The following is a 21,295-nucleotide window of genomic DNA, read 5'->3' as shown; positions in this document are numbered from 1 at the left end:
CTATTTACCATATTATTCCATTCCTTCATTCTCATTTCATTTCTCAATGTCATTAAACCAGTTTTTTTCTATTTTTCTATATTTGCATTTATAATTCTGGCCTTTCTCTTTTAATCAGAAGCATCTAGTCTAGCTTCCGAAATGCCATGGTCTAAAGAGGTTTTTTACTTAATTTTCCCCTTAACTTTTCTTTAATGTTCTGATAATATAAAAAAGTTATCTTCTCTTCTCTATATAAATAAAATGAACTCATTTTTTCCCGTGTGAGTTTGACCTTAATAGGATTAAAAATCACGACATTACATTCAAATGTAATGTCCCCACACTTCAGCACAGGATCTAAGGTGTGCTATAGGCCTACTACCCTTACAGTTCCTTGATATTCGTACATTTCTATATTTTTTCCGGCGAGAGTTCACTGCTTCAATCAGTTAGAATCAATGGAAGTTGTAAAATCTTTTTTCTCTATTTGATTCATACTCCACCCGCGACCACTTAACACCACTGCAGATATGTCCACAGGGGAATATACGAGGTTTGAGTTCTTAGTTGCTTAAATATATGCATCGGCATTTTTCCGTCGGGTGAAACGCGACTTTACATTCCAGTTATTCTGTGGGTTACTTGTGCCATTTTATTAATTTCTTCTTTTTTCCCCTTTTTTTCCTCCTTTTATATTTTTTATTTTTTTTGTAGGAGGGGGGGGGGTTGCGATCCGAAGGATTACTTAAACAAAATTAACTAACATTGGATTCCAGTTTTTACATGAAACTTTAACGGTCAGCCGCCAGCGTTCTTCAAATCTTGCACCGATTAGGCGTTTTAATATTTTATTTACTGTCTTTATACTTCTATTATGTTTGCACTGATTTCATATGTGATACTAGGGGGGGGAGCTGACTTCCTATTTTCGGATTAGTTACTTATTTATTTCTATACATTGCATTTCTGAGAGTTTCATTATCACAATTACTACTATGCTATCAATATTGGAATCAGACGACATTCAAATTGATTAACAGTAACAACAAAGAAAACAATACAAAAAATAAACCAAAACAAACCAACATTAAAAAAAATAAAAAACACAGTCAGTTTTCTGGTTTTATTTATTCATTTTTTTTTTCTTTTTTCATTGAAACAAAGAAAAATAAATAAATAAAATCTAATAAACATATTTTCATTATACACGGTAAGTTTTATTTTTTTAAATTTTGTTTTTCTATTAAAAAAAAACCCCAAAATTAGATTTAAATAAACATATTTGCATTTTACGCAGTAACTTTTTGGGGATTTTTCTTTATTTTTCCTTTGGTATTCTTTCACGTTCATTTTGTTTTTTGTTCCTTTCAATTTTACGTGTCATATATTAGCTAAACCAGGGCTGAGAGCATCTATAAATATAAAAGCTAAAATGTGTGTGTGTGGATGTGTGTGTGGGTGTTCCTTCACCCTAAACTCGGCCTCCTCCTGCTACTACGACAATGACGTCATGTTTGACCTAGAAAACGTTGACGTTAGTTTGAACCACCTGCAAGTGTTTTTAAAGGTTTAATTTTATCCGTTCTCAATTGTATGTCTCTTTGGCGTAGGGGTAACGTGTCAGGCATTTTTTTTCCGCCTTAGCCTCAATGTTTTGGGTTCGAGCCTGTCTTTCTACCTAAACTTTTTTTCTCTTTTACACCTTTTATTTTTTTTATTTATTTTTTTTTTTTTTACATTTGTTCGCGGTTTTGCTTTGTTTTGGTTTTTCTAATTCTTTATAACATCATGTTTTTTTTTATAATATCAAAACAGGGTCCCACCCTACATACACACCTCCATACACCCAGGCAATGCTGGGTACCCCCCCCCCGCTACTATATAATATACTAGTAATATACTAACTATATATGTACTATAATATTTATTATATACAATTGTTTTTTCAAATACAGTATCTTATTGATTAAGGATACAATGATCTTTAATTAAAATGTTTTAATTTTTATCCATTTTAGTCTAACTTTTTATCCATTTTAGTCTAACTAGAAAATTTTCTTTACAAATTTGCACAAAGTTATGTTCCTCTCGTCTTTATATGTTGTTTACTTTACACTGTCCATTTCTGTCATTCCAAGCATGGATTGTACTAATTAGATCCGACTTTTTGTAATTTCTCTCCGAAAATTTATTTCAGGAATTTGGATACATCCAACTGGCAACTACAGACAAAATCAAACCGTACATCCAGTCTGATCCGATTTTGGTTCTGGGTAATCGTTCTCCAGCAGAGGAGATAGCATCAAGATTGGTAAGATGGACCATTTTAGAAGAATCACATTTATTAATTATTTGTAGAAAAAAGGTTCTTATCCAGAATTCCCCCATATTAAAAAGAAAACAAAAATAAAGAAACATCTTTATGATGTAAGTACTTGTGATAAAGCAAAAATAGCATATTCCAAAACTTACATAAATTGACCAATTTAAAATATTATTTTGATAAAGAAAATTATTTTTAAGTGATTACTGGGAATTCATAGACATTTCAACAAAAATCTTGCAAGTTTAAATTATTATTCAGTTATCTCCTATGTTTTCTTGAGACTTTTCAAACTGATGAGCGAAATGGTTGCTCCTTGGATACTTATAAAATTTGATTTAAAAATAAACCTACTTGATCATTTTATGTGATTTTTGGAATATGATACTTTCATTTTGTCTTGGCACAACTCATAAATATGGTCCCATATGTCACATTCTGATTGAAATTGAAACTAAAAACAATCAACAGATTGACTGCTTCTATCCATCCAGCGTGGCCGCAGCCGAGATTAATCTCACTACACGAGTTTGTAGTGCAATTTAAACCTTGTCGGTAGCTGAATACTTGATGCTTTGCCAGGGCTATCACGGGTATTTTTTATTGTGACGCCATCACTAGATCGGGTGCCTACCACGGCTTAAAAGAGTCCCATCTACCCTTGAGAAAAGGATAGACCACACCAGTTTCTCAACGTGGTATTTTACCTCGTGTTACATACAGCGTCTCGCCTTCGCAAATGGTCACTCATCTGGTACTGGCCAGGCTCAACATGTTTTTTTTTAATGTAAATAAATAATGTCTAAATTTCAAGATAGTTCATCAGAACGTATTTTAATTTCTAAACATGTTTTCAACACTAAAATGCATGTTTACACTTTTGTTTTAAAAATTTTAAAAATAAATAATTAACAATTAAGAGTGATATTGCTTGAATGATTTTCAATTGTGTAAGCGATGTTTTTGAAATGCCACATTCTATAGTTTTGCTTATGCATTAATTGCATTTATTGAATTTTAAAGTGTATTTTTTATACTTTTTTATATCACAAAAAAATAATTAGCAAATGTGTGGCATTTGGTTGTTCTAGTGAATATAATATGAACAGTAAAAAAATCTTATTTTATTTCCTTTTTGGAAAATCCAATTTTATTGAAAAATGAAAAAAATCTGTTAATCAAAATAATTGGTTCCCTAGAAAAAAAATCAGTTTTTTTCCATCAAACATTTCGAGGATAAACATCTTTAGAAAGGAAAAAGAAACAAATTGAAATTTATAATGAATACCAATAATACATTAAGAACAAATAATAAAATCATTTCTTTTGCCAACTCAAACAGATTTTAGAAAACTCCCAAAGCAACAGCTGAGATTGAAAAAGATGAATTACAAGATTTTCTTCCAATTGTCACTATAACGGATTTACCCTATTGACTGTGAAATGTTGTCCCTCTGATTTTGAATTAAAAAAACATGGAGATTATATTCTAATTTCTAGGATAGGCCTTAAATAACTTTTGGTAAATGTTACCTTACACTACAACAGAATACTGATCACTAATTTGATTTTTAGGGGTATTCGAGGTCACTGACAATGAATGAGAAAAAGCTATGCCTCGAGATGAATTTTGCCAACCACCTTCCCCACCACATAAAATTCTTTAAAAACAAAAAATCATAAAAATGACCAAAGAAAAAAAAATTTAAATCAAACAATTTTTCATATTTCCTGAAAAAAAATCATAAAAATTGTCCCCTAAAAAATTAACAAATCTACCACAAAAAAAAGGAAATCTTTCATATTTTTTTTTATAATCCCCCCTCCCCCCGTTTAAAATAAATGGAAAATTAGCAGAGATTTACATTTGCTGTTTTTTTATTTTGGTACTTATGCAGGGAAGTTACTGTATTGAAATAATAACACTATTATTTAGAAACCCTTCTTAACATAAAGAGGGGAGGGTGTTTTGTAACTATTCTGTACTTTCACCTAACAATTTAATAAACAAATATATAACAATTAAATTTAGCTTGAAAATACTATTAAAAAATTAGCACGGTAACTTCTCTGCATAAGCACTATTTTTGTTTGTATTAGTGTTAAAAAAAATTAATCCGAAAAACAAGTAAATAAAACATTGAAATAAATATTCATAATTGGAAATTTTATATGTAATATAATTCAGTGGATTTATTTTTTACAAAATTACAAAAAATAATTTAGTAGATTTATTTTTTACAAAATTACAAAAAATAATTCAGTAGATTTATTTTTTACAAAATTACAAAAATATAATTCAGTAGATTTATTTTTTACAAAATTACAAAAAATAATTCCGTAGATTTATATTTTACAAAATTACAAAAAATAATTCCGTAGATTTATTTTTTACAAAATTACAAAAAATAATTCAGTAGATTTATTTTTTACGAAATAACAAAAAATAATTCCGTAGATTTATTTTTTACAAAATTACAAAAAATAATTCAGTAGATTTATTTTTTACAAAATTACAAAAAATAATTCAGTAGATTTATTTTTTACAAAATTACAAAAATATAATTCAGTAGATTTATTTTTTACAAAATTACAAAAAATAATTCAGTAGATTTATTTTTTACAAAATTACAAAAAGATAATTCAGTAGATTTATTTTTTACAAAATTACAAAAAATAATTCAGTAGATTTATTTTTTACAAAATTACAAAAATATAATTCAGTAGATTTATTTTTTACAAAATTACAAAAAATAATTTAGTAGATTTATTTTTTACAAAATTACAAAAAATAATTCCGTAGATTTATTTTTTACAAAATTACAAAAAATAATTCAGTAGATTTATTTTTTACAAAATTACAAAAAGATAATTCAGTAGATTTATTTTTTACAAAATTACAAAAAATAATTCAGTAGATTTATTTTTTACAAAATTACAAAAAATAATTTAGTAGATTTATTTTTTACAAAATTACAAAAAGATAATTCAGTAGATTTATTTTTTACAAAATTACAAAAAATAATTCCGTAGATTTATTTTTTACAAAATTACAAAAATATAATTCAGTAGATTTATTTTTTACAAAATTACAAAAAATAATTTAGTAGATTTATTTTTTACAAAATTACAAAAAATAATTCCGTAGATTTATTTTTTACAAAATTACAAAAAGATAATTCAGTAGATTTATTTTTTACAAAATTACAAAAAATAATTCAGTAGATTTATTTTTTACAAAATTACAAAAAATAATTCAGTAGATTTATTTTTTACAAAATTACAAAAAATAATTCCGTAGATTTATTTTTTACAAAATTACAAAAAACAATTCCGTAGATTTATTTTTTACAAAATTACAAAAAATAATTCAGTAGATTTATTTTTTACAAAATTACAAAAAATAATTCCGTAGATTTATTTTTTACAAAATTACAAAAAATAATTCCGTAGATTTATTTTTTACAAAATTACAAAAAATAATTCAGTAGATTTATTTTTTACAAAATTACAAAAAATAATTCAGTAGATTTATTTTTTATAAAATATCATAGATGCTATTGGTCTAACATTCTCTATTTTGGATTTTAATTGAAAGCAAGATAGATAAGTCAGTTTGTCATTCTGAATTAGTTACAAGAACTGTTCCACATTAAAACATGCAATAAAACTTTATAATTCAATACAGGACTTTACGTTGTGAGTGAAACGGTCGCATTTGCGAGTGATTTTTTTCCAAGTGATGACACTAGAAATAATAAAACGCTTAAACGCTTATCTTTTGGCGATTGTGTTTTTTTTTTTTTTTTTCACCAACAAAATTCCAAAGCTCATTACTGAGGGAAAAATGTCTTTTCAACCTTTATTTGTTTTTTAATAAAACGAGCGAAGTCAAATTATTTAAACAAAAGTTTGAACAGAATAATATAAGCTTTTTTTTTTAACTGAAGCTGATTATAAAACATCTGAAGTAATTTGGATGTTTGTACTTTCAAATCTTAACATTATATTCAGTGCATATTTAGAATTACACTTATTTTTTTAAATCTTTATGATGTATGTACTTGTCATGGAATGAAGATGTCATATTCTTAAAATCATATGAATTTTCAATTTGGCTAGTAAATGAAAATATTTAGTTGTCAAAGGTCAACTGAAGATAAATTTGCAATAAATTCTTTTACTCGTCATTATTTTTCTATTGGATCATTTCATTCCGTAATTTTTGGAATTTATATTAATTTTGCCATGATACGTATGTAACAGTGTTTTCATCTGAAATGCATTTGATTGAAGTCTCATTACACTGCAGAAACACCAATTTTAGTCCTTGTTAAATTTTTTTGTCTATATTTTGTGTGCTTTTACTTGTACAATGTTTAATGGATTTTATTTGCCAGTTTGGAATTGAAACAAGAGTGGCTCCAAGTTCTGCGTCAAGTAAACCTGTTGTTCGAACTGCTGCTGAACAGGTAAGAGACTTACATTCACATCATCCATTATAGATATTAAGATTTTGGTTCTTGTCCAGAATTCCATCTATAAAAAAAAAAAGAAAGAAAATCATCTGCTAGATTTTGAAGACCATTTATAACTCTGTCATGGCAAGATAGGGAGCTCTGATCAGCTCCTGGCCAGATATGGCATAGTACTCCATTTTAGTGTTTTTTGTATCTGACTCTTATACAGGTAGAGAATTGCAGGAGTGAAATACCTTCTGGAGTGATAAAATGACACAACATTTTTCCATCGACCTTGGCAACAAATTTGATGTAAAGTTTTCCATTTTCAGTCAGGGGTGAAGGTCAGTCCTAGAAGCTTGTCAAAGCATGTTGCTTCTTTGAGACGAGAACCATTCATATCAATTGTGACAACGTGGTGATCAGAGCGTTTATGGTGAAAAGATAGAAGCTTGGTTTTGGAAATATTAAAATTAATCAACCATCTTTTGCCACATTGCACTGTATGCGCAAGGTCGGAGTAGAGAGATTCATAGATATCTTGATCGTTGGTCGTGTCATCTTCATATATGTTGAAGAATCAGATATCGTCGTGTCATCTTCATACATGTTGAGGAATGAGATGTCGTGTCATCTTCATATATGTTGAGGAATGAACATGGATTTGAAAGATATAAAAACTTAAAGCATAAAACCTTTTTCTAAAGTCATTGAATTTTGTAGTAAATAACTCCAAAAGTCTTGATAAAGTAAATAACTAAACCAATTCTTATATAATTTTTCTCCATGCAACGCATGTCCTCAACACTTACAGGTCAAGTTTCACAGTAATACATGATCACACTGTGTACACGTGCTTGATAGACTGTACGTTTGATTTACAGTGGTAATATTCTGTTGATTACTAATGGCAGAAATTTCCTGAAATTTTTCCATCCACTCCTAATTCTTGCTATGGCACCAGCACCTTGCTATGCTCCAATAGTATCAGAAAATTTAGAAATATTTATATTTTATAAAAAATAAAAATTGTTTTGGATTGTTTAATGGTAAGAATATTATTCTGTATCAATTTGAGTTTACATGTTTACGATCTGTTTGCATTTGGAAAGATGGGACATGTTTACGATCTGTTTGCATTTGGAAAGATGGGACATATTTACAATATGTTTGCATTTGGAAAGATGGGACATATTTACAATATGTTTGCATTTGGAAAGATGGGACATATTTACAATATGTTTGCATTTGGAAAGATGGGACATGTTAGTGGTAGCAGATTCAGTGTTGTGCTAAATTAGTTCCTTTAAGAGGTTAGCATAAGTAGAATTGTTGAATTTCTATTTGGTCCCATTTATTTAAAAAATTATTTTTTTTTGATGAAAATTCAATTAAAATGGTTTGTGCATTTTTTAAATATTTTTGAAGGTTTTATCTTTTCATTTTTTTGTCTTACAGGAAAACCGTAAGAATGAAATCTTTGTGGATGTCATCGAAAAAATGGTTGCTGTTGTTAACTCTGAAGTGAGTTGTTTCATTTTGTTTTTTGTTCGGAAATGTTGTGTATCCTCTTCATTTACAAAAACTATTTGTGGTTACTTTAATTTCATAAACTGTAACGTATCTTTAATTTCATAAACTGTAACGTATCTTTAATTTCATAAACTGTAACGTATCTTTAATTTCATAAACTGTAACGTATCTTTAATTTCATAAACTGTAACGTATCTTTAATTTCATAAACTGTAACGTATCTTTAATTTCATAAACTGTAACGTATCTTTAATTTCATAAACTGTAACGTATTTTTAATTTCATAAACTGTAACGTATCTTTAATTTCATAAACTGTAACATATCTTTAATTTCATAAACTGTAACATATCTTTAATTTCATAAACTGTAACGTATCTTTAATTTCATAAACTGTAACGTATCTTTAATTTCATAAACTGTAACGTATCTTTAATTTCATAAACTGTAACGTATCTTTAATTTCATAAACTGTAACGTATCTTTAATTTCATAAACTGTAACGTATCTGTATGTTTTTAATCATTTAGACGACTGTTCTCACCTTGAGTATTATTTTTACAGCACTTCAGACGATGTAACCTCCGACCATTCTTCAAGTGTATCTTGTTGAATGCAGTAATCTTTTTGCCGAACTTAGGAATCTGCACGGAATCTTGAACAGAACCCTGGCAGTTGAAGGTTTAATACTAACTGCAGATGATAGTAAGATTATAATTGCTAATTACTTTGAACTGACGGTATAAAAGCATGCTACTCTCATGAATTAAATAAAGGGTTCTGTTCAAACTTTTGTACACATTCCCAAGTTTGACAGAAAGACTCCTGAGTTTGACAAGATACATCTGAAGAAAGTTGGATATTACATCGACTGAAATGTTGTGAGAACAACACTTAAGATGAGAACAGTAATTTAAATAATTAAAATCATGTATCATTAATTCTCATGTGACGGACGTTTCTGTTAAGAAAACTTTCTTGCATAACTAAAATTAAAACTCTTTACTTCTATATTATTCTTAGAGATATATTGAAGTAAAATGACCTATTATTTTTCTTTATAATTTACATATGTTTTTATGGTGTGTATTAATGAAAACACTACATGAATTAACTACAAAAACGAGCCACTCTGTGCTCACAGAGATATTAAAAACTATTAGAGAGTGGGTGAATTAACGTAGAAGGGGGCAAGAGAAATACACAGATAGCTAAGAGAGAGAGAAAAATGGATGACTTATTTAGTTAGTTATAAATTACAGCTAAGTAGAGCAATTAAAACAGATTATTTTTCAAACATTCTCAATCCAAAAAGCGAGATGTATTTTAGAATGTATTCTGTTTTATTAGTTTATAAAGGAAATAAAGCCTTAGAAGTTAAGTTTGTGTATATGTTTATATATTTGTATGTATAGCATCCATTCCTAAACTAATTATAACTTTTATAACTAATTATAAATTAAAAAAAAAACAGCTGCTAAGTGTAAAGGGGTTATAATGTAGGCTATATTTAGTTTAATTATGTTCTATGCAAAAGGAGTAAAAAAAACGAGGTGGAAGCTCTTTGAGAAAATTCAGATGCTTTCAATTTTTATGAAATTTTAACAATAGTTATTACATATCAATAAATAAATATTCTCCAAATTTCAGTTTCTTTGGATTATTTTAAAGGGCTTTTCAGGAAGCATAATATGGACACAACCTCCCGTTTGAAAAATTCAAATAGATTTGCATTGAATTTGATCCATAGTTATTAGACATCAATTAAGCAAGATTCCCTGAATTTTAATTTCTTCTTAAAATGGTTTAAGCCTTAAATTGTAGAAATTTTCTAGAATCAAAATAATTTAGTGAATATTGATCAAAATTGGAATGAGGTTTAGTATATCTTGATTTTAAGAGAAACTGTGAACACACACACACCAGAAGATGAGGAGTCTACTGTGTAGAGAGTAATGGGTTAATTTTTGGGAATTTTTTTTTAATGGGTTGATTTTAATGGGGAGGAGACAATTTTTGGCCCTTTGAGGCTCAGACTTTGTTAATGGGGCTTGTGTCTTAGTTTATTCAAACAAAAATTCAGCACTGTAAGCCTGCCATTCATCTACATAGACGAGTACCATTTATAAACTAAAAAATATTGGTCTTGCTTGATTCTTCATTGTAATGTTAACTGGATCAACAGACGGCCTTTGACTGGAATCATCTTCAGACACCGTTTCAACATTTAAGGTAGAACAAAACAATGTGCAACACAATTGTAAAATATATGAGAAATCTTAACTATTTTATTTCTATACATAAATATGTTACAATATTTTACAATGTTTTAAAAAACAATCAAAAACAACTAATACTTAAACTTTTTTAATTATTAGACTGAGCTAGCTACCTAGATGGTCCTAACTAGTGCTGAAGGAGAGGCCCTCCCCCCTTCTCTCATTTACAAAGAGCCAAAACATATGTCTCCTTATGCCACAGTTGCCAGGAACGAAAGTGGGTCCCTTTTTTTTCTGTATCGCTCTGCACACGACCAATCACCCCCTCCCCCCAGCTATGACGGAGGGTGGTGGGAAACGACGATGACCATTGGTACGAGCAAATAGTACCACATGCAACATCTTTAACCTTGTAAATCTCACACTGTCTGCTAAACTCTAGTATGGTTTATATTATTGCAGGGTTGCATCTCTATGCTTGTTTTCAAGTGTTTCCATGGAATCTGTTCTGATCAACTTACCGCACAATGAAAATACCGCTGATTGACGAAAGCTAGAAGTAAAATCCCACCCTTTCATTGTAAAAACACGTAGATGCTGGAAAACTTTCTATTCTTATAGCTTCATTTTTTTTTTTTTTTTTTAACAGTTTACCTTTGCACTTCATCGTACAGTATATCGATACACTAAGGCTGACTGGGATAGCTTCCGTACATTTATATCTGATCTACCTCTGCATTCCATGTTTAAAAAGGATGTGTCCTCTATAGTATTAGACCTAACTGAATGGTTAATTGTAGGTATTGACCATTTCATACCCTCTAAAAAGTTTCAGCAAAAACCTAACAGCCAGCCATGGTTCTCTCCAGAATGTGCTGCTGCCATTGCGCACAGAAATCACTTTTTCCACTGCTTCAAACGTAATAGATGTATGGAAACTAAAGCCGTTTTCAGGACTGCCAGCAACCATTGTAAGAAAGTAATAAGGAACGCAAGAGAGTTGTATGCTCAATCTGTTAAGTCCAAAGTAGCTGAGCAGCGGCTTGGTTCCCACCAGTTTTGGCAAATAGCAAACAGAATCCTGAACAGAAGCGTGTGCTCCATCCCAACTATTATCAATGGACCTGAGGTAATCTCGTCAGCATCAGACAAAGCCAAACTCTTTGTCAAGAACTTTGCAGCTAATTCTACCCTTTGCGACCAAGACCGCCAACCCCCAATATTTCCTCCTGTATCAGAAAACACGCTATGTGATATACGTATATCTGTACGTGATGTTGCCAAGCTAATCAAAAACCTTGATTCCAGTAAAGCAACTGGCCCTGATGGTATTCCAATTATAGTACTCAAAAAACTTCAACCTGAACTAGCGCCCATACTTACAAAACTGTTTAAACGTTGTCTTAAGGAGAATAGTTTCCCATCTCCCTGGAAAATCTCATCAGTATGCCCTGTATTTAAGAATTCAGGTGATCGCTCATCCCCCTCTCAGTACAGGCCAATAAGTCTCCTGTGCGTCATGAGTAAGTTGCTAGAATCTGTGTTAAATACAGAAGTAATCAAACATCTCAACAAAAATAACCTTCTTAGTGACACTCAATATGGTTTCCGTTCTGCTAGATCTACAGCAGATGTCCTTACAGTTATATCGCATAGGATTAGCAAATCTCTCGACGGTGGCAATCTTTCTAGGGCAATTGCTCTTGACATATCTAAAGCCTTTGATAGGGTATGGCATAAAGGTTTACTTCATAAGATCGCTAGCTATGGTATAGCTGGAAAAGTCTTCTCAATTATTAAATCATTTCTTTCTGATAGGTTCATAAGAGTAGTAGTTGAGGGGCAAAAATCAGAAGCTCACAGTATTAATGCCGGTGTCCCTCAGGGATCCATCCTGGGCCCAACTCTTTTCCTGATCTACATTAATGATCTTCCAAATCATATCCTTACATCATTTGTAGACATTTATGCTGACGACACTACCATTTATGGTACCACATCTAAGACAGTAAACGAGCAAGTACTCTCCAATTCTCTCTCCTCTGATCTTGAGCATGTAGTACAATGGGGAAAGGAGTGGCTGGTTACTTTTAATGCATCTAAAACCAAGCTTCTCTCTTTACATCATCAACATTTTAATCCACATTTGTCATCAATTGAAATGAATGGCTCTCGTCTTCAGGAGGCCTCAAGTTTTGACAAGCTTCTGGGCTTGACCATTACTCCTGATCTTAAATGGAACACGTATATCAAATCTGTTGCCAAGGCCGCTGGAAAAATGGTGGGATCTTTCTATCGATCCAGTAGATATCTCACTGCTGATGCTATTCTCTATCTATATAAGAGCCAGGTACGTCCAAGGATGGAATACTGTTGCCACATCTGGGCAGGAGCTGCTAGAAAGGACTTGTCCTGCCTTGATAGAGTTCAAAATAGACTTCGTAGCCTCGTAGGAGATGTCCTTTTCTCCTCCTTACAACCTCTATCTCACAGAAGAGATGTTGCGAGTTTGTCTCTGATGTATCGTTATTTTCATGGAAAGTGTTCAACTGAGCTTCAATCTATGGTCCCCCCTCGCCAAACTTTCACAAGAAACACTCGTCTAGCTGTAAACACTATCAATAATTTCCCCCACTCTTTATCTGTGCCTAAACCTAAACATAGATTCCATGAACAAAGCTTCTTTCTTAGAACTGCACGCCTGTGGAATTGTCTTCCGTTTTCCTGCTTTCCGGCTGACTACAATATGGTTGTGTTCAAGTCTAAGGTAAATAAGTTCTTGATGAGCCGTTCCATATAAGTTATTAAATTTACCAAATTTTCATTACTAATGATTACTATATTGACCAACTTCTACTGTACACTCTTTAACCCTTATCCTTGAGTGGCCTCTGGGCCTTGATAATGTGGTGATGCCTTTGTAAAAAAAAAAAAAAAAAAAAAAAAAAAATTTCTTCTCTGCTACCTATTTCCCTAACTGCACCAGCATGCAAAAATTTAAATGTAAACAAACGTTTTGCTGCATAACTTGATACTTAGGTTTCCTTCCTATAAATCTGGCTTTTATCACAGTACCCCCTTACAATATGCTTTGTTTGAAGTGAATAAAAATAGAAAAAAATGTATAACTAAGTATAATAAAAGATAAAGAATGGAGACTAACAGGTTTGTTGAGCTAAGTAATGTGCTCGCGTGTGTGAAATAGTTTCAGTTATACATAGCGCATTGTTCTCATATCTGGGCTGGTGTACCAACCATTAGTCTCCCTCTCTTGGACAGGGTTCAAAAAATATTCTCTGGTTTAATAGGTCCCACACTGTTTACCAAGATCCAGCTACTGTCGCATCATCACTGCATTGTTACAGCTCTTGGCTTGTTTTACAAGTACTTCAATGGAATGTGCTGTGAAAAACTTGCTGCTCAGCAGCATTCTCGACATAAATACACCAAACCAACAATCAGCTCAATCTAATCCCTTCACTGCAGAGGTTTACAGATGCCGCAAAAATTTCAACTCTAATAATTTCTTTCTTTCAACTATTATCCTTTGGAATTCTCTCCCTGTTCCTTGTTTATGTGACTGCACTAATATGCAGAAATTTAAATGTAATGTGAACAATCATATCTGTATAACTCCTCTCTTAGGATGCCCCTCTATGGGTATGGCTCCTAATTCATGCCAGCCCTTACATCTGCCTTGTTTGGAGTGATTGAAAGTCCAAATTAAAAAAAATGTAGCTTTTAATATTTAGATTTTTTTAGTAAAACTTAAATAATTGGATATTTTTTGTTTTAAAATGTGTTCTTGCAGGGAGTAGTTTCTCGTATGAATGTCACAGGAAACATCAATGTCAAGAGTTTTCTTAATGGAAACCCTGTGATCAAATTGGCTCTCAACGAAGACCTTACCCTCAGAGAAAATAGCCAAGCAAAAGGTGAGCGGAAAATTCAAAAATGAGATTTCAAATCTCATTTATCGATTTGTGGATTTTCATTTTCCCAGCCGCATTATTATAACTATCTTATCTATAAAATTAAATTGGTTAATTTTTAAAGTCAAACCCAAATAGCATTTAAGCTGACAAATCAAACTTTGCTTCTGATTAGCTAATTTTCATTTGTTGTTATTGTTGTATTGTGTTATATAAGTTAAGTTTTTTTTCTCGCTCTGACAAATTAAAAATTATTAAAACGGACATCTTAATATACTCAGTCATGGATGTGCGAGTGACTTGATGAATGTTAACTAATTTGCACATTCCTTTGAAAAACGCGCGTTAATTAATTGCTTATTCATTTTTTATGTTTTCTTATTAGATGATTCGTTTAATTTAAGTATTACACTTAAATTTATTTGTCCATAGTTCCTACATAGTGCATAATTGCCTAGTATTCAGGATGAAAACGTTCTAGAACACTAACATGTTTTTATATATAATAATAGTTTCATGAGAATAGCTTGAAAAAAAAATAAATGGTGGCGAAATTACCGAATTTCTTGAAATGTTGAGATCCGTAATTTAGCCCACTTTTTCCAAAGAAAAAATGTCCATGAAAAGGCCTAAATTTTGGCACTTAAAATTCTCATAACTTTTGAACTACTGATGGTATTTGCATAATTCAAACGGTTTTAAGCATCTTTTACATAGCTTTTTTCATGCAAGTTGATAAAATAACAATTATGTAAAAAAAAAAATCAACTTGTAATGCTGATATATATAAAACCAAAACAACAAGGAGAAAGATAACAATCATATTTTTATTTTTTCAAATATTACAGTTGTTTAGACATCAACGAGATAATTTTAGCTTTATTTATTTTATTCCTTGCTTTTTTATTTGTTTCATTTGTTTCTCGTTTTTAAATTATTTATTTACTTGCTTATTTATAAAATATATGTCCATATAGTCAAATTTAAATAAATGTGGTATAGTGAGAATTATATTTTCCATTCTACCAGTGTCTGAAATTTCGATGGTTGTCACTCTTTCATTTCAGTTGTTTATCTTTTACTCATTACTAGAATATAAATATATTTTATAAGTTTATATTCTTCATTATAGAGATAAGTTTTCCAGAATATGTACATGCAAACAGATACATAATAGCATATATAGAAGGCTTTGGGAATGAAATGTTCCCTCAATATAGACAAATGTATTCTGGAAAAGCTATAATTTATGTTACACCAGTGAAAGTTACACCGGTGTAACGTAAAATATTCCTCTGTAAAAATTCTTTTTCATCTATAAGAGAAGAAAGACTATTTTTACGATTTTTTCGATTTTCAATACTTATTAGATGAATTTCTGTATAAAACATCTAAAAACACTGTCAGAAATATAAATTATCTTTGTGTGAAATTCAGAAAAGATAAGTTTTAAAGTGGCTGAGCCTATGAGGAAGGAACTCTTACACACCCACAAAGTGACTTTTATATAATAGTAGATATATATATATATAGTTTTAATTAGTTTAATGCAAGAGTGCTCAATACCGAAGTAGGACAAAATATACTTTTTATTTGTTTTACATAAGCATTAATATGTTTCTACACATTTATGAGCATGTTTCGGTCAGTCAGTTACAAGTAACTACAGACCTCTTCAGCCGATATTGCTTACACAAAAGTTTAGTCCATAATGAAAATTTTACGGGTGTTTACAAGCACAAAATTTATCAGAAGGTCGCATCATATGGCATTCAAAAAAAAATATATATATATATTTAATAAATAATATTCGTGAAAAAGAAAGAAGACAAAGAAAAAAAGAGGGAAAGAGGGAGAATAAGAAGTGTATATCAAAATAGAGAAATGAAACAGCAAGAAAAAAGGAAGAAATAAAAAAAGGAAAGAGTACAAATAATAATAATATTAATAAAAATATACATAATATATAAGATAATAAAATCATTTATAATAAAAAATAAAATAATACTCATAATAATAGAAAAATATTAAACTATAAGATTTAAAATTACCTCAATAAAAACCTTTAAATTTGTATATAGAAAAAAAAACAAAACAAAAAGCAAAACAAAAATATAAACATACCTCAAAATGGCATAGGTTGTCATGTAGACCAGAAGTAAAACAGACAGTTTTAAATATAAGCATTTAGTTAAACAAAATTTTCATATACACTTTTTATTCTCCCCTCCTTTCTTTTCTTCATCTTCTTTCTTTTTTTTTTCACAAATATTAAATGCCATTATCTTTTTTATTTTGAATGCCATGTGATGTGACCTCCTGATAAATTTAGTGCTTGTAAATTGATGTAAAATTTTCATTACTGACTTAACTTTTGTGTGAGCAATATCACCTGAAAAGCTCTCTAGTTACTTGTAACTGGCTGACCGAAACATCTTCAGTATGGTGTGTTTAAAAATTTTGCTGGGCACATGAAATAAATTATTAATTGTAATTGATATCGTGATTTGAGTTTTTTCTATATTACTTTTTCAAAATTGCTCTGTAATTATATTGAGCTCTTTAATCGAGGTTCCCTGAAAAGTACCGTACATCCAACCAAGATCTATCAAGCTATGATCATTTTCTTTTGTGTTACTCTACAGATTTTGATAACCATGTCACGATGGAGCAGTGCAGCTTCCATCAATGTGTACGCAAAGAAGATTTTAATGATTCACGATGTTTAGTTCTACATCCGCCAGTCGGAGAGGTAAGGCACTTTCATTCCTTTATTTTTATCTCTAGTTTTCATTTTTTTTCGGTTTAAGTAGAAGAAATTTGTCTATGTTTTTACATAATTTCACCTTTTTGTTAATACTAGCAGGGGTACCCAGCGTTGCCCGGGTGTTTAGAGGTGTGCATGTTGGGGGGGGGGGACATATATATATAAAAAAAATGTTAAAACTTTTTTGCAAAAAAACGTTGCCCGGGTGTTTGTGTTGAGTGGGGGTGGGGTAGGGGTGGGGGCTTAAAAAAAACAAACAGTTTTGGTAAGTAGTTAGGATCGAACCCAAAGCCTTGAGGCGAAGGTGAAAAATAAAGTGTGCAAAAACCCTGACACGTTACCCGCTTGGCCAACAAAGAGCAACTGAAACACGTTTGAATTTATTTATTCAAGTATTAAAAACAGAATTGACATGTGCCCGCAATAAAAGTTAAGTCTGCTGCTTCCATTTGACCTCATTAATGAGGTCAAATAGAAGGAGTGGACTTAACTTTTGCTGCGGAGCAGCTTTTGGGTTTGTTTACCCAACTTTGGCTGGTTGTTTCCTCAAGATGTTGGGGGGGGGGACCAGCTTCCCATGGTACAGATTGAATAGCAACTGTCTGATATAAGGAGTTTGGCCCCACATTGATCAAAGCTGATTGCTTCTGGACGTTCCCTGGTGCGATTGCTGGGAAGAGCGCCTTAGCTTTGAATTAGTTTCGGTTTTATACAAAAAAGCTGAACAAACACAAGATGGGCTGAAATAGCAATAATTTTGTAAAAATCGACGTAAATAAATCTAGACGCAACGCGCGTTCGCAAATCGTACATATTATGATCTAGGGGCTATATAAACAGTTCTAAGCGATAATAACCCCCGCCCGGGACCATCGGCGAAAAAATCCATTTCAAGACATACAAAAATGCGCGTATGCATTTGCCTTTTCTATATATAGATTATAGATGGGATTCAAGATTGAAGAAACATGCAGAATTTCTATCCACTGCAGTTGATGTAGTTGATTTTAGTTTACAATATATATATATATAACATGAATAGGTTAGATAAAGTAATTAAGAATAGGAAACTAGATCTAATATTTGTAACATTTTATTTCTCCTAAGATTAAGGGAGGTGGTGTTTGATCAACACTGCTGGGGAGCCATGATGTAATATGCTGCTTTGTTTTTAAACCCCCAAAATAGTGTTTCATGGTAAACAACTGATGATCCCTTAAAAAATAAATTATTACTGGTACTATAGTGAATTCGAGAGAGCAAGTTTATGGAGTGATTGTAGGTGATTGAATGACTTACTAACTAAATGGTTTTCTAACAAATGATAATTAAATTTTTTTTTTTTTTTTTGTGTGTATAGTTTTAAAGGTTAAAAACTTCCAAGATTATATATATATATATATATATATATATATATATATGATGAAAATAATGGAAATAGTATTCCGACAAAATAGAGAAATAAAAAGGAACAAACCGTATTATGTGTTCATCAACGTTTCGTCTTTATTTGGAAGTCTTGAAATAAAGACGGAGCGTTCATGAACACATAATACGGTTTGTTCCTTTTTATTTCTCTCTCTCTGTCTCTCTCTCTCTCTCTCTCTCTATATATATATATATATATATATATAATAACATAAAACTCAACTATATTTTCATTGAATAGCGCAAATATAAAACTTTGAATGCTTCATTTGCATAACTATTTTTAAACAGTTCATAATAAAATTGTTTGGTGTTATTCATTTATAATGCTGTTGCTTTATTTCTTCCGTATATATATATATATATATATATATATATATATATATATATATATATATATATATATATATACAATAGTTTTATCAATATTGATGATACTTAAAGTGAGTAACAAGGGATAAATTATTAAACTTTTCTTAAAATATTTGCTGATTACTGTTCAGGGTAGATAATTTAAATGAAACGAAGTACAAAAAAGATATATACGAGGCATAAGTAAATGTTCAGAAAAAGAAGTTGACTAAACCCCTATCTGTTTTCTCTCTCTTTCTCTAGTTATCAACATCACATAGAGAAGGGGGAGAGAAAGTAACATTGCTCCTTTCAATTAGTGACCAATAAAACATTATCTTATTGTTCTAAATTGTTTTAAAACCCAATAAAAAATTGTAAGTTAAAAAAAAAAATAGAGAACACAGACATCACTGCTTACATGAATTGATTTCCTTTCTTTTCATTTCTTGACAGTGTCTTATTAAAGATAAATAAATTTGTATCAAAATTACCAAAATGCTAAATGTTAGTTCATATGGATAATATATATATTATTACTATAACTAATGCGAAACAACTAATTATACTTAAGAAACTTCACAAAAAAATTACCAATTAATATTCCCTTAGGATTTCTTCTAATCAACTATCTAAACTTAACCATAATATCAAATTTTTTGCTTTTAACATAGATTCCTATTACCAGTATATAAAAAACTACATTATTGAATAAGACCCTAATTATTACTAGAAATAACTCTGACTTAACTTCAAGTGAAATTGATTTAATTCTGTTGGCCAAGAAATTCATAATACATTTTGATTGTAAATGCTGGAATAGAAAGGATATCCCTTAAAGGATAAAGAAAGGATAGAAAGGATATCCCTTAAAGGATAAAGAAAGGATAGAAAGGATATCCCTTACTATGTTAATGTTTTGATGGGTTTGACTGACTCTGCACAGATTACTGAGCTTGTGTGTTAGTTTTTTACCAAATAAGATCTATCTATATTTCAAGGATGACATTGAATTGGAAGGTGGCATTTATAGGGATAAATAACACTCTCTTAATCATCAAATCTATTAATAGTGTATAAAAAAAAAAAAAAAAAGATTGCATGATCTTCTTGAAAACTTTGGATTACATTTGACATAATTAGAAAAGTAGTAAATTTCATAGATCTAATTAATAGAGATAAGACATGGGAAGGGGAGAAAACTTGTAGTCTGGCCTGACCAATGAGAAAATTTTGTACTTGGTAAACTGTGGGTCAACAATTTTAAGTAAAACATCTGAGCAAATTGTTATGTTTGAAATCTTGGAATAATGTGTCTCAACTGACTTTACATATCTAAAAGTAAGAATGTGTGTATGTGTATAAGGACACTTCTCAACCTATATACTCAAGAAATTTTTGATATACAGACCTGAAATTTTGTATACAAGGTATTCAGACATGTGAAAAACTTTTGAATCAGTATTCATTCAGAAAAAAGGGCTGTTAGGAGGTCAAAATTGAAAACTTAGTACTTGGAGGTCATCGAATTTTTATCTGTTTATCAACTGTCTCATGAGGTTTGAAAACATTTTTTGAAGATCTTGGCAAGCGGGTCTAATGGTTGACTCACTGTCTTTACATTTTGGTTCAATCTCAGCTGGAGTATTTTCTTTTTTACTTACAACAATTGAACATTTTTAAAAGAAAAACATAAAACATGTCTCAGTTTCTGTTTTTTTTACTTCATTTTTTTTTTAAAGAAATTTAACGCTACATCCAATACTGGGCAAAGCCAGGTACATCTTCTAGTGTATATATATATATATATATATATATATATATATATATATATATATATATATATATATATATAAACTCAAATGACCTTGTAACGAGTAATGTAACCCACTTTCCGGTTTACGACATCCAGTTGTGCATGCACGCATAAATATTAACCCATAACAACGTAAACAAATAAACACAAATCGCTTCTTTTGCAAATTTTGACCTGCGCACTGAAATATTAACGTTATTATTTCAAAATTATTATTTAACATGGGAAGAGTGGGGGTGTTTTGCAACTATTCTTTATTACAACTATACTGTCGTTATTTTCTTACAACTAAACAACTTTAACCCATTGACAAACATGAGAACAATTGTAGTAAAACCAAGACTACTACTACTACTACTACTACTCTCTATCCGTCCCTTTTCCTTCCTTCCTTTTTTTTAATTTTTTTGTTTACATTTCTAGATACAAAATAGCTGTGTGAGAACGGTGAATTTGTTGACACGTTTACTAATCTGTTTCAATAT

General features: G+C 30.4%; 1 protein-coding gene across 1 annotated transcript in view; it reads left to right on the top strand.

Moving 5' to 3' along the window:
- The window catches only part of LOC145260534 (uncharacterized), a 58,439-nt gene that overhangs the window by 22,400 nt on the left and 14,744 nt on the right, over positions 1-21,295 (top strand). Inside the window, exons 5-9 of the mRNA XM_080118740.1 lie at positions 2,180-2,293; positions 6,706-6,777; positions 8,224-8,289; positions 14,328-14,451; positions 17,094-17,200. Of these exons, the coding sequence (XP_079974866.1) occupies positions 2,180-2,293; positions 6,706-6,777; positions 8,224-8,289; positions 14,328-14,451; positions 17,094-17,200 (483 nt within the window). The remainder of the gene's footprint in view (positions 1-2,179; positions 2,294-6,705; positions 6,778-8,223; positions 8,290-14,327; positions 14,452-17,093; positions 17,201-21,295) is intronic.

This window comes from Euprymna scolopes, chromosome 36 (genome assembly GCF_053919585.1).
Source record: "Euprymna scolopes isolate OS-2025 chromosome 36, ASM5391958v1, whole genome shotgun sequence".
Taxonomy (NCBI): domain Eukaryota; kingdom Metazoa; phylum Mollusca; class Cephalopoda; order Sepiida; family Sepiolidae; genus Euprymna; species Euprymna scolopes.
The sequence above is the reverse complement of the archived record's forward strand: the minus strand, read 5'-3'. Positions and strand labels throughout refer to the sequence as shown.